A 14,058-nucleotide genomic window follows, 5' to 3' on the forward strand; every position below is an offset into this window, starting at 1 on the left:
AGACAGAAAGTAATTCCTTATCCAGATAGATCATTTCATTTAGGGTTAATTTGCTGTGGAAATAATCAACCTGGGGCTTGAGAACCTCACACAGTCCTCCCCGGGCCTTCCTGATATTGACCAGTCCCTGCATCCATTCCATTCCTGTTCTTCTTGGGAACTGAGTCAACAAACCTCCGCCCACACCCTTAAGTTCATTGAGTTGGTTTGTCTTTTCATCTGAAAAGAGTTCTGATTAAATCTGTAAGTAACTTGCCCCTCTGAGCCCGATACTGGATCTGTGGCAGAGTTTTCAATGAGATAACCTATTTGACCACCCCTAGTAAGTACACAATCAATACTAGTCTCTACCTGATGCTAAGGTAAGGTGGTTGTCCAGCAGGGACAGTAATTGTTCTGCTACAGTAGTTGTAAGTGGAGGGCTGTGGAGCCCAAATGCCTGAGTTCCAAGCAAGGCTTTCCCACCCACTAGCGGTGTGTCCTTGGGCAAGTTTCTTACACTCTCTGTCTCAGTTTCGCTGTCTAGGAACAGTGATGGTAATATTAGGACCTACCTCTGAGGGTCATTGTGAGGGTTCATTGAGTTGACATACACAGCATTTAGAAGGGAGCTCTTTCTGCAGTGACTGCTCAGTAAATGTCAGTCATTGCTATGACCTCCTCCCTTCCAAGTTTGCCAAGAACATGATGAAAGAGCCATGAAATCACTGTAGAAGTTTATAGACTCTCATTGTAAGCCTTTAGGAAGAAAGGAAGGACATTTTTGTATTTCATTTCTAGTCATAAATTAAGGACAGAATTTTCTTTCTCTTTCTTCATACTTGAAACAAAAAATAATTTATGAAAAGAGATTTTCCATGCAGAACTCTTCTACAAAATTGGGTAACCCACATGGCACAAAGGAAATTCTCTATCCTGGGATTAATCTTTAGAGGGAAAAAGATTAATCTTGCTTTATAATCTCAGTCCTGTTTTCTTTAGGATGGTCCCAAAATAGTGAACTCAATACTAATTATTTACAATTACTGCAGGGATGATATTTTATATGAAAGTGTAATTTTAACAAGTAGTAGGAAGCAAGCAAGGAAGGAATAAATAAGTTATTCTGTCATTTCTTATTACTGACTTCTAGTGATAGGCTAACAACTGGTATATTACCCTAAAGATAATTTTTAAAAAGATTATAATTAAGCTCTTACTTTTATATTAAATTCCTTTTTTCAGGAGGACAGCAAATACCATCCTAATATTAGATCTTAAAATTTGTTTAAACCTTTTGTGATTGCCCTAAATACCAATGATAGGCAATGTTTCACTGCCAGAAAGCTTAATCAATCTGCTTGGATACACACATGGGAGTGAAAGAAGAAAAGAGAAAAAGAGGAAGATAGAGAGGTGCAAAGACAGAAGGAGGAGAGAGAAGCAGACCAGGGAAGTGAGAAATCAACTCATTGGTTAATTGTCTCTGCTTCCTAGTCTTTGAACTTGAATTTATCAACTAAACGTCTATCATAATTTTTTAGCAACTTATCACAAACATTTGCAGGACAAGGAACGGTCCGATTAAAATTGCTCGCTTCTACTAGACTCCACAGAAATGTTGACAAATGTGATTTCTAAAACTTGGCAGCAAGTAAAGCTCTGCAGGTTATTAACAAGCAGGTGCCCTGCGGGCTGGTCCAGAGCCGCCAGTGTTCTACCAGGTGATAAATAGGTGCGTGCATAGATGGGCAGAGATTAACAGAGTATCCCCTGGATGGCAGGGACTCTGCCTTGCTCTGCTCTGTGTCCTCAGAATGAAGCATTGAATCTAGCATAATGTAGGCATAAAATTAAGGCTTGGCCCCAAAACTGAACAAATGAGAGACCCGGGCTGAAAGGTGGCCTCCAAAAGATATCCCATGTCCTAATTCCTGGAAGCTGTGAATATGACCTTCTAAGCAAAAGAGTGAATATTACTTTACATGGCAAAGTTAGGATTACATTAAGTATCTTGGGAGGAAGGTCTTGAGAGAGGGGCTGATCCTAGGTTATCTCTAAAAGCAGATATCCTGAATCCTGAATCCTCGTAAGATAGAAACAGAGGGAGATTCACATGGAGAAGAGGAGAAGGCGTGTGACCTCAGAGGCAGAGATCAGAGTGATATGGCCACAAGCCAAGAAAGCCACAGTTTGCTGACAGCCACCAGAAGCTGGAAGAGGCCGGAAGGATCTTCCCCCAGAGACTCCAGAAGAAGGGTGGCCTGTCAATACCTTGATTTCAGATTTCTAGACTCCAGAACTTCAAAAGAATACATATTTATTGTTTTAAGCTACCAATTTGTGGCATTTTGTTACAGCAATCTCAGAAAACGAATATACTGGGTGCTCCCTGAATCTAAGTTCAGACACGAGTTTCTAGCCACATGGCTAGCAGAATGACCCAAATTTATAATATACAGCAAAATGGACCTTCCCAGTCTCATTTTTTGCAGGCATGTGTGGATTTGCTGGCCTTCTGTGCTTGTGACAGGTGTCGACAAGCTGTGCCTTCCCAGGGGACCCGTCCAGGTTTCTCCTGCAATTCTCATGGCTCCATGTGAGCTTTTCATCTGTGTCCGGGACACACAGACCCAGTGAAAGGGCTTTAGGGTATCATTTAAGAGAGAAATGATACTTAGCACCTGCCTCTATGTATCTGGCACTCTCTTTACAGCATCTCATCTTACACTCAGAATACCTTCCTTGGAATAGGTGTCACTGCATTGTATGTGGGGATAAAGTCTAAAGTTTGAAAGACAATCAAAAAGCCACAGGAAATCAAAATTATCCTTGAAAACCCTGTGCCTCATTACGTTTCTCCTGCAGAGTTGGACTAAGATGCTACTTCTTTATTCAAACACCAGATGAAGTAGCTAGTACCTGGCTTGCATTTAGCAGAGCCTTGCTGTAGCAAATTCTTTATCTTTTCTTAGAGATGGGAGATTCTTCCTCAGCGAGGCAAAGGGCTCGAACTGTGAAAGGTGTGCAGGAGCTGAGAACAATCTAGATCATCCCCCTCTTACACCAGGGCACGGCTTGTTCAGAAGAGAGGCAGGAAGAACTACCTGTAAATTGTGATTTTTTCACCCAGGGCCTGGCACACAGTAAGCTCCATGGAAATCTTAGCTTTTTTTCAACTGAAATTCTGGGCTGTTTTCAAATGGGCTGGGGATCATTTGCATTTGCTATGATGCTATCTGAGACTATGTGAGAAAGTCAATATTTTTGCAGACTATATTAAACCCCAGCTTTGGCATGTACTAGCTGTGGCTGTGGGCCAGTTACTTCACATTTCTGTGCCTCAATTTCACCATCTGTTAAATGTATCAACAGCACCTACCCCACAGGGTTGCTATGGGATTAAACCGATCAAGTTAATGAATAATTGTTGACGGCACAGAATAGTGCCTGTGCATAATAAACGTATGTAAGTGTTAAATAAACATATGAAAAGGAGACTCTTGCTTGGGGGTTGCATGAGAGGAGAAAATTCCATAATAACACAAAAAGTGTTAAAATAGACATTTGAATTCTTTTTTTTTCTTCTTTTTAGGTTATATAAATGAAAATTTATTTAGATTGAGAAAATAATCTCAAAATATTACAATATTTTTGGCCTAAAAATACTACAAATATAAAACTCTAGGAAAATGATGTCTATTTTATTTTTTTAATTTTTATTTTTTAGTTGAAGTATAGTTGATTTACAATGTTCCAGGTGTACAGCAAAGTGATTCAATTATACATAGGCATTTGAATTCTTAAGGGGTCCTTGGTGACAATAATTAGAGCAGCTCACCTGAAAGCTGGTGGTCTAATCCAGGGGCCGTCATTATGACAACCGGCTGAGGCCTGCAGGGAACTGGCTGGCAATCTGATTCAGCACTATTAGGAAGTTATCACAGGGTCACTGTTTCTTCTCTTTTATAAGCAGACCAAAGTATGGCTTGTTGGGAAAAAAGCTTTTTGGTTTTTTTTTAATGAGAACGTCTATGAGCTGGAAGAAAATACAGGAGGATAAAGGGATACTGAGCTGGAAATTCCATTAGCCATGTATATCTGGACCTACGGGGAACCATGTTTTAGTTATTGCCATGACTCAGTGATAATAATGAAAAAAAATCATAACTAACATTTAGCGATATGTCAGTAATCAGTGTTCTGAGTGTTTTACATTCATTAACTCACTAATCCTCATCACAAAAGAAAAAATTGGCTACTTCTCTTTTTAGTTTTGCTGTAACCCTTTCTTACTGTGGCAATATTTGACAGATTTATGTATTAATCTGTTTATTCACTCATGTTCTCCTTTATGCCAAAACATTCTCAGGCCGGAGCAAAGGATGGTGAACTGATCCTATGGTAGGTAGCCTAGCGGGTGCTGACCACACCTCTCCAGCCACATATGAGTCTCAGAAAAGGACTCTGGGTCAGACCCTGGGTTTAAGCTGGAATCTTCACACACACGCCTTCGTGAAGCATTTTGGTAGCCCTGGCAATAGTCCTTATTTTGATATCTATTGAAGAACAATAGATACTTGTGTGACAGTTCTGGTTTCATACTGTTCCAGTTTTCTTGGGCCTCCATAATAAAGTACCACCGACCGGGGTGGGGGTAGAGCGACTTAAATGACAGAAATTCATTTTCTCACAGATCTGGAGGCCAGAAGTCCAAGATCAAGGTGTCAGCAGGGTTGGTTTCTTCTGAGGCCTCTCTCCTTGGCTTGTAAATGGCCCTTTTCTCCCTGTGACTTCACATCTGTGTGTGTCTGTGTCCTAATCTCCTCTTCTCATAAAGGCATTACTCATATTGGATCAGGGCCCACCCTAGTGACCTCACTTTACCTTAGTCACCTCTTTAAAGACCCTATCTCCAAATACGGTCACATTCTGAGGTGCTGGGGGCTAGAATTTTTACATAGGCATTTGGGAGGGGGACACAGTTCAGCCCATAATATATACCAACAGATAAAATTGAGGTCTGGAGATGCTAAGGGAGGATCACTGAATTATAGAAGTCTAGACTTGAAAAGAACATTTACAGTTGAAGAAACTAAAGCTCAGACAAGTTAAGTGACTGGCCTGAGCTCACATACTTAGTAAGTGGTGACAGAATTTGAACTCTGCCTTTCCCTCCCTCCCTTTTCCCCTTCCCTCCTTCCTTCCTTCCCTCCCTGCCTTCTTTCCTTCCTTCCTTCCTTCCTAGAAGAATTGAAAGACCAGCCTCCGTTTGCCCTCTCACTACCTGTGCATCTCTAGCCATTTACTTAATTTTCTAAGCCTCAGTTTCCCTACATCTAAGATAGGGATGACCATTATATCGAAGAGTTGTTGAGGGTTAAAATAAGATAATGCAGACAGACCAAGCCTAGCATAAACACAGCGAAAATCAATCTCCTTTCCCTGTTCTCTCTGATTTATTTATACAGTTATTAATTAATGCTTTAATTGAGTCATTCTTTTACCTAGCCACCTGTTAGCAGATGTGTACCAAGCACAGGCATGCTCAGTGTAGCACTGGATGCTGTGATTGAGGTCATATTCAATGTAGGGACACACACCTACCTAACGCCATCAGATGTCATCAGAAATGGCTGCAGTGGGAGTTCAGCGATGGGTGGGGAAGGAGTGTAGCATTAACGTGGGGCTCAGTGGAGGCTTTCTGGCAGGCAGAATGTAGATGTGTTTTACAGAATGAGTTGTCTTTAATGGGCAAAGCAGGATAGAGGGTGCATGGAAGGGTCAGGATTGGCTGCCAGCCCCATGAGCTAAGACATGAGCGGGAATGCTTGTGGAAGGGGCTGGAAGGATTAGATTACATTCTGCACCTCCAGGGTGGCTCTTTCCAGTGCTGCAGTCAGGGGGATATGGGGGTGACTCGGCCAGCATCCCCTAGTTCTCCCCGTGTTGTTGTCCTTAGCCTGGAAAAGGGAAATCATTGGGTTATACACACCTCGTCTCCTCTGAGCCCTGTTCCCAGGGCAAACTGCTGATTCCTCTCCAGGAAGCGGATTTTCACATTGTAGACTTTGTTCCCATAAAACACCACCAACACATAGGGCTCCGCCCTGGATTTTGTGGAACAGTCTCGGACCAAGAAGGTGCCATCCTGAAGCAAAAGGAAGAACAATGATCTTCTCAGGCATCAGAATCAGAATCCAACCTCCCAACCGTGGCAGTAGTGAAGCTTGTATGCCTGAGATTCCCAAATGGCTTTAGTGTTTGGCAAACCAGTTCTTTATTCAATTTAATTCAGTAAGTATTTATTGAGGGTTAGTTTGCCTAAAGGGTTCTTAATTTTCTGAGAAGTGCACCAGTCAGATTACAACACCCCCTACTTCGAAATCTTCCAATATTCCCTGCTGTCCTCAGCAACACGCCGACAACTGTAGCATGATGTTCAAGGATAGATGCACCGGCATCTTCCCTCCTTGGGGGTGCCTCCCTCCATCTGCCAATGTTCCCATTTCCTGTTCTGTTGATGTTCAGGTTATTATCCTAGAGACAGTGGGAGCCATCACAGGCTTTGAGCAGGAGAGGCTTTGAACATTATAAGTTGCTACTCTGCGTGGGGAGATGTCAACATAGGACTAGGGTCCCCAAAACAGATGTGGGGCTTCAAAGTCACTGGTGTCAAAATGAGTGAAGAGACTGTATGAAGGAGAAGAAAATATAGGCTGAGGTGAGGTAAAAGGATGTTCAGGGTAAGCAAGAAGAGACAGGAAGTATTCTAAGGAGATGTCTCAAAGACAGACAGAAACCCAGAAGCTTCAGTGTCATAGAAGTGGAGGGGGGGAGAGCGAGGGTTTCCAAAAGAAGGTCAACAGTATGAAATAGTCTGAGGGATGTGAGTAGGCCAACTATAAATATAATATAAAATAATCAGGCACACCCTGGAGAGTAGCTTAGGATGAAGGTCTGGTCGTAAAAGGCTAAGAAATGGAGCAATCCTCCTAAACATACACACACGTACAAGGTTTAGTTTTGTGGTTACATTGTGTCATTTATATGACAAAAAATACTGAAAAATCTGTAACTGTAATTGCATAGATTTCTGTGTAGGTGGTTATAAATAATCCATAAAGAATAAATCTAATTAGGTGTGTGTGGTACTTACTATCTATTCTTTATATAGATAGATATTATATATGATAATTTATATTTATAATAGCTGTTATATATATTATCTCCTCTATAGAATATATTTCATATCTATATGTTTATATATATCTGTAACTAATATTTATAGATATTATGTGTACATATATAATAATGATTATAATACTGTATAACAATACTATAAGTATATTAAATTTATAAACAATACTATAAAACTACAGTGATGCCATGATGATGCTGGCAGCTAAGGTTTACTGAAAACTGCTCTCAAGATGCCATGCACTTTACACACATTTCATTTGATCCTTACATAAAATTTGAGGAGGTATTTTATCCCCATTTTACAGGTAAGGGAATTAGGGTCTAATTGTCTAAGTGGATCCTCTCACACATCACAGCTAATCAATGGAATACCTGAAAGTCAAGGTGAAATTCTTTCTATAAATATACCAACCTCCAAGTACATAAAGTGGATTCAAGGAATTTTCTGGAACCTGTTCTGCCAAAAACATTCAGCTGAAATTAAAGCCTTAAGACTCAAGCACATTCTTTTTTTTTTTAAAATTCTTTTCCGTTATGGTTTATCATAGGATATTGAATATAGTTCTCTGTGCTATACAGTAGGACCTTGTTGTCTATCCACTCTATACATAAAAGCTTACATCTGCTAACCCCAACCTCCCACTCCATCCCTCTTCCATCCCCCTCCCCCTTAGCAACCACCAGTCTGTTCTCTATGTCCCTGAGTCTGTTTCTGTTTCATAGATAGGTTCTTTTGTGTCATATGTGTATAACTGAATCACTTTACTGTACAGCCGTAATTAACACAACATTGTAAATCAACTATACTTCAATAAGAAAAAAAAATTTAAAAAAAAAAGACTCAAACACAGAACATTGCCAAAGATCACAAAGGGAGAGGAGGCCAAGACATGTGGCCAGTTTTGGGGTTTATCATCTTAGACTCTGCAATGAGTTTGTCACAATGAATCTGGGCAGTCCTGCAATTTGAATTAAATTATCTTACATAAATGGGAAACACGTTTTGACAAAACTAACTGAGACAAACAAAATAGGAAAATATGAAGTCATTCAACTGAGTTTCTGTTTCTCAGTGCTTTTTGGGAGGAGGCAGAAACAGGCACAGAGAATGGGGCAAGGGAGCGTTGAAAGTGCCCAAACATAGCTGGAAGGACATTATGTGGCATGTACATTGCCCTTCTAGTACCGTCCACACAGGGGCTCCCGGAAGCAGGTCTTCTAAGAGCTATTTTCCCTTGGGAAAGAGGCTAAGAGAGTGTGACCGACCGCTGATTAGCCAAGAAGAGACAGGGTCGGAGCTGGAACCACTGTGCCACCATTAGACCCAGCAGAGGTCAGTTGTGCATGAGATTCCCTGGGGAGAGGGAGGGGAGGGTGCTCCAGCCAAGGCACCACCCAGCCACCTATGACTCCCCTTCCAGAATGTAAAGAACTCTAGTGGCTACTGGAGGCAGCTGTGACTTTGTGAAAAGAGGACTGATCATGAATATAGATTCTGCCACTTTCTCTACCTTGTAATTGAAACCTTAGCATCGGTTTCCTTATCTAGAGCATGACATAGTTTCATTAATTCCTAATGTGTTCAAGATACTTTAACAACTGTATTAATTTCCTACTGTTGCTATAACAAATTCCTATGAACTTAAAGGACTACATCACAAATTTATTCTCTTACAATTCTGGGGGTTGAAGTCCAACATGGGTCTCACTAGGCTAAAGTCAAGGTCTCAGCCAAGCTGTGTTCTTTCTAGAAACTCTAAGGGAAAATGCATTTCCTTGTTTTTTCCGGCTTCTAGAAGCCACCACTTGTGCCTTTACCTGTGGCCCTCTATGTCTAACTCTGATACTGCTGCCTCTCTCTTATAGGGACCCTTGTGATTATATTAAACCCTCCCCAATAATCCAGAATAATCTCCCTATCTCAAGATTCCTAACTTAATCCCACCTGCAAATTCCTTTTCCAAATAAGGTGACATAGTCACAGGTATTGGGGATTAGAATGTGGATATATCATGATAGGGGGAGCATTTTCTGTTTACCATAGTAACTTACATATAATTTATCTTATTTGATTTTTTAATATTAATTCTAAAAGCTAGGCTTTATTAAAATTTTTTGAGGACCTATCATTTATTCAGCCATCCACTAATTAACTAACTCATTCATTTTTGTATTTCCTCATTCAGCAGTGACCATTGTATTTGTTAGTTGAGGATAGGTTTTGGTGTCGCATCAGTCTTGAGAGCCTTTCTACCATTTCTAAACAATCTAGTATAGTTCTCTGCACATAGTAGAGTAGTTGCTTAATAACTATTTTCTATTTGTGATGATGGTTGCAGTAGTCATTTGCTCTGATCACAAATATCACAGGTTTCCTCTTTTTTTGGTCACATGTAGCTTTGTACTTTTTTCACCCTCTTTGAAGTTAGGTCTGGTCATGGGACTTACTCTGGCCAATGAAATGTGAGCAAAGATGTGGCATGTTAAATTTGAGAGGATGTGTTGAGAGGCAGTATGTGATTGGTGTGAGCATACATTGAGATGGAGCCTCTAGCAGTCTGGGTCTACCCACCCAAACCTGTCTTGAGCATGGAGCTTAAACAAAAAATAAAGTTCTGTTATGCTAAGCAACTGAGATCTCAGGGCTGTTTGTTACTACAGCATAACCTATCACATACTGACTATTACAGCATTCACGATCCCTGCTCCTTTCCTGAAGAAGTGAGACATAAAAACCCAACTGTACCTTGGGCAGACATGTAGGAAGGAGATGAAATTTGAACAAAGCAGAAGGATGGCACCTTCCATTGCAACCTCCATTTATACCCCAGCTTCCACATTTGATCTCCAAAATAGTTCCTTAGGGTTGATTTTACTATTTTCATTTAACAAAGAAAGAAACTTGCATTTACAGATATGTAGGAACTTGAGAAAGTCACGCAGCTGATAAGTGGTACAACCAAGTCTCAAAACTAAAACTCTGTTTGAAAGCCCACTTTCAACGACAACCTCCCCAATGATGAGAAATACAGGGTGAGGCAGGAACTACATCAAAGCGCACTGCTTGTTACATCCTGTGACCTATGGGCAGAAAACCATAGGATGACTACAGAAACAACAGGAGAAGCCATTACCTTGTTCTTCTTCATCAATGCCTCTTCCACTGCCTGGCGACTGTATTCTCCAATGTACCATTCGTTGTGCCGGATATCCTGCAGTACAGGTTTAAATGATGAATATTTTAGGGTCAAAAGAAACGATTAATTATTAATTAAAATTTGTTTTTATTCCACTAGTGCCAAATCACAGTTGGATTTATGGGAGATACGCAGTATAAAATTTCTGTCCCCGGATCTTGAGTTAGACACAGAAAATGTAATGGCAGCTTAGGAATTACAAAATTGGCATGACAAAATCTGTCTGTCATTGAGAGTAACCAGAAATGTCACTCCATCTACTGAGAAAGGTGCTTTGGCACCAAACTCAAAATGGATAATAAACCATTTATCTGTCAATGCTGTCTGAACCTGTACCTGCTGAAGCTTATTGAGGTAGGATATAGATTGTTTATGATCCCTGTGAGGCCCTAGGCACCATAGAAACAGCAGGGGAGGGGAAGACAGGTACAGATTGAGAGCATCTTTATGCCAATTGCCTAAAGTCCCATGTAGTAGTACTGGGATTTGAACCCTAGTCTGTCTGGCTTTCTCCTTGTGCCATACTACCTTATTTATACTAATTTATTTCTTTTGATTGTAAAATCCACATAACAGAGAGAAGGAAGGGCAGTCAGAGATGCACCATGGATCTGCAATGCCTTTACCGAGTCCCAAGGATAATAATATTAAATAATCCTTTGCATGAGTCCAACGTCTCCAAGGATATCCCTCATTCATTATCCCAGTCCATGCCTGCAAGAATCCTGTGAGGCAGGCATTGCCAGGACAGTGGAGGCTCAGGAAGTCAACTTCTGTTACATGTGGCAAGAACTAGGGATGTGACATCAGGTCTTTGGTCTCCCAAAGTACCTGGTCCTCCCAGCACAATCTTGATCCTTCCAATGATGGGTACAGCAAACATATGTGAGCGCCACTGGGAAAGGCATGAGTTAGCTTCCCTCCCAACTCTCCAGCCTCACTTCCTCTCCCTGCCCTGCTCCCCAGTCTGAGGACAAGCCAGATGTGCTTGCTGTTGTCTAGACACACACAGCTTCAGGGCTTGGCATGAGCTAGCCCCGCCGCCTGCCTGGAATCCCTCCTTCTCCTCACTCTCCTTCTCCCTGGCTCTGCCATGCTCTTCCATCAAGTTTTGGGGCAAAGTCACCTCTTATATGAGGCCTCCTTTGGAATGAATTCCTTTACCTAGTCCCTACCCCTAGCAGAGGGTTGGTGCCGGAAGGTCCAGAGGCAGGACCTGTTCCACTCCAGCAAAGCCAGGCAACAGGCTCCAGAAACAAAGGGCAGCTCAGAAAGGGCGTCTCTCTGCAGAACTGGGAGCTCTCTGAGCTGATAGTGGTCTGCTGCTTCTGGGGGCCTCTCTGCCAGTCCCGGGGCTTGGCAGGGCTCCGTCATGGTGTGCTTCATCTACTCTGATTTTGTTTATTTGTTCAAGCTGGAAGACACTTAGAGGTTTTATAACCCCGTACTTCTCCAGGTGTGATCATGAGTGCTGGCTGGTGAGTTTAGGTGCTGCTCAAACACAGAATTAGATAACTCTGAATTACCTGGGGCGGGTGGGAAGTGGTTCCCTTTCAGTTCTCTTTCTAGCCCTTTGAATAATCCAAGAGGGGCATTTCATTTTGGTGCTATTTTGTCCTTAATATCTCTCTGGTATTTCTAATCTCTCCTTATGCTGAGACTCATTAGCGAGTGATGGCATCCTGCTACAATTTTTTTTTAACATCTTTATTGGAGTATAATTGCTTTACAATGGTGTGTTTGTTTCTGGTTTATAACACAGTGAATCAGCTATACATATACATATATCCCCATATCTCTTCCCTCTTGCATCTCCCTCCCTCCCACCCTCCCTATCCCACCGCTCCTGCTACAATTTAATAGCCTTGTTTTGTTTGAGCTACAATAAAATTTTTTTCAAAAATGTGATAAAATATACACATCATACGATTTACCACTTAACCATTTTCAATTGTTCGTACAATGCAGTGGCATTGAGCACATTCACATTTCTTTGCAGCCAGCATCACGATCCAGCTCTAAAATATTTTCATCATCCCAAACTGAAACTCTGTACACATTCGACAACAACTCCCATTATCTCCTCCCCTAGCCCCTTGTAACCATTATTCTACTTTCTGTCTCTATGAATTTACTTATTTTACCCTCATATAACTAGAATCATATATTTGTCCTTTTGTGTCTGACTCATTTCACTTAGTATCATGTTTTTAAGGTTCATCTATGTTGTAGCACCTGTCAGAATTTCATTCTTTTTTACAGCTGAATAATGTTACTACATTTTCTGTATCCATTTATTTGTTGATGGACATTTGGGTTGTTTCTACCACTTGGCTATTATAAATAGTGCTGCTGTCAACATGGATGTACAAAAATCTGTTTGAGTCCCTGCTTTCATTTCTTTTGGGTATATACCTAGAAGTAGAATGCTGCAATTAGTTTTAATATTACTTTCTGGGACTTCCCCGGTGGTGCAGTGGTTAAGAATCCACTGCCAATGCAGGGGACACAGGTTCGATCCCTGGTCTGGGAAGATCCCACATGCTGCGGAGCAGCTAAGCCTGTGTGCCACAACTACTGAGCCTGTGCTCTAGAGCCTGTGAGCCACAACTACAGAAGCCCGCACGTCACAATTCCTGAAGCCCGTGTGCCCAAAGCCCGTGCTCCGCAACAAGAGAAGCCACCACAATGAGAAGCACGTGCACCACAATGAAGAGTAGTCCCTGCTCACTGCAACTAGAGAAAGCCTGTGGGTAGCAACGAAGACCCAACATAAAGCCCAAAATAAATAAATAAAATAAATTAAAGAAAAAGATTACTTTATATGTATGTAATACTGGTTTTCTATTTGGAGTAGTGATATAAAATGAAAAAAGTTAACTTGATTAAGTATAACATTATTATTGATAGTACATGGATAGGCCACAGATCATAAAGGTGCGTTCAAATAGTTGAAATCAGGGCAATCCTTATTTAGTGCAAGACTTTCCCATGCTTGAGGAATCCAGGCTCTGGGAGGGATGTAACTTTTGGATAGACATCTAGTTAGGACCCTGGGATTCCAGCGCTTATGAAGGAGATGATGAGGAAAAGGAAACCAGGTCTGTAGGAAGGGGCAACAAAAGAATTATGTGCAAAACATTCCCCAAAGTCAAACTTAGCTGTATGAGACTTCTTTTAGAATTAAGATCAAAATTAATGTAAATATAAGGACAACCAATGGCGCTTGGGACGCTGTAGGGATTATGAGCAATTGACCACAGAGGTATTCTATGTACTCTGCTTCTGCTTAAAATCTTTTGCAAGCTCTGTAGCAGAACCCTGAGCATATGAGGATATGGGATGGAGACCCAGACGAAGCATGTCTTTTTGTGCCTTATTGTGAAAGACTTTAATAAGTAATGTTGCAAGATGATTGAGGAAAGAGCATAGAATTTACAAAGAAAGTTTTATCCCCCCATATAGGTAAGTGTAAGTGCAACGTGGTCTGAGAACTGATTGTAGGGATGGAGAATATTTTAGAAAGAGACCAGGAAATAAATGAAGGGCAAGCAAGAATCCATCTACTATCTATTTTCATCTCTCCCTCCTCTTTATGTCTCCTCTGGGGCAGAGACCATAGCTTCTAGCAGGTTGTCTGGTATAGAATAAGTGCTCAACACATGTTTCCTAGACCGTT

General features: G+C 41.2%; 1 protein-coding gene across 1 annotated transcript in view; it reads right to left on the reverse strand.

Moving 5' to 3' along the window:
- Positions 1-14,058, reverse strand: part of CLNK (cytokine dependent hematopoietic cell linker) — a gene marked incomplete at its 5' end in the record, with an annotated part of 103,531 nt that overhangs the window by 2,161 nt on the left and 87,312 nt on the right. Inside the window, 2 exons of the mRNA XM_079919803.1 lie at positions 5,975-6,130; positions 10,317-10,394. Coding sequence (XP_079775929.1) covers positions 5,975-6,130; positions 10,317-10,394 — 234 coding nt within the window. The remainder of the gene's footprint in view (positions 1-5,974; positions 6,131-10,316; positions 10,395-14,058) is intronic.

Source organism: Stenella coeruleoalba (assembly GCF_951394435.1).
Source record: "Stenella coeruleoalba genome assembly, chromosome: 4".
In the NCBI taxonomy this organism is placed as follows: Eukaryota; Metazoa; Chordata; class Mammalia; order Artiodactyla; family Delphinidae; genus Stenella; species Stenella coeruleoalba.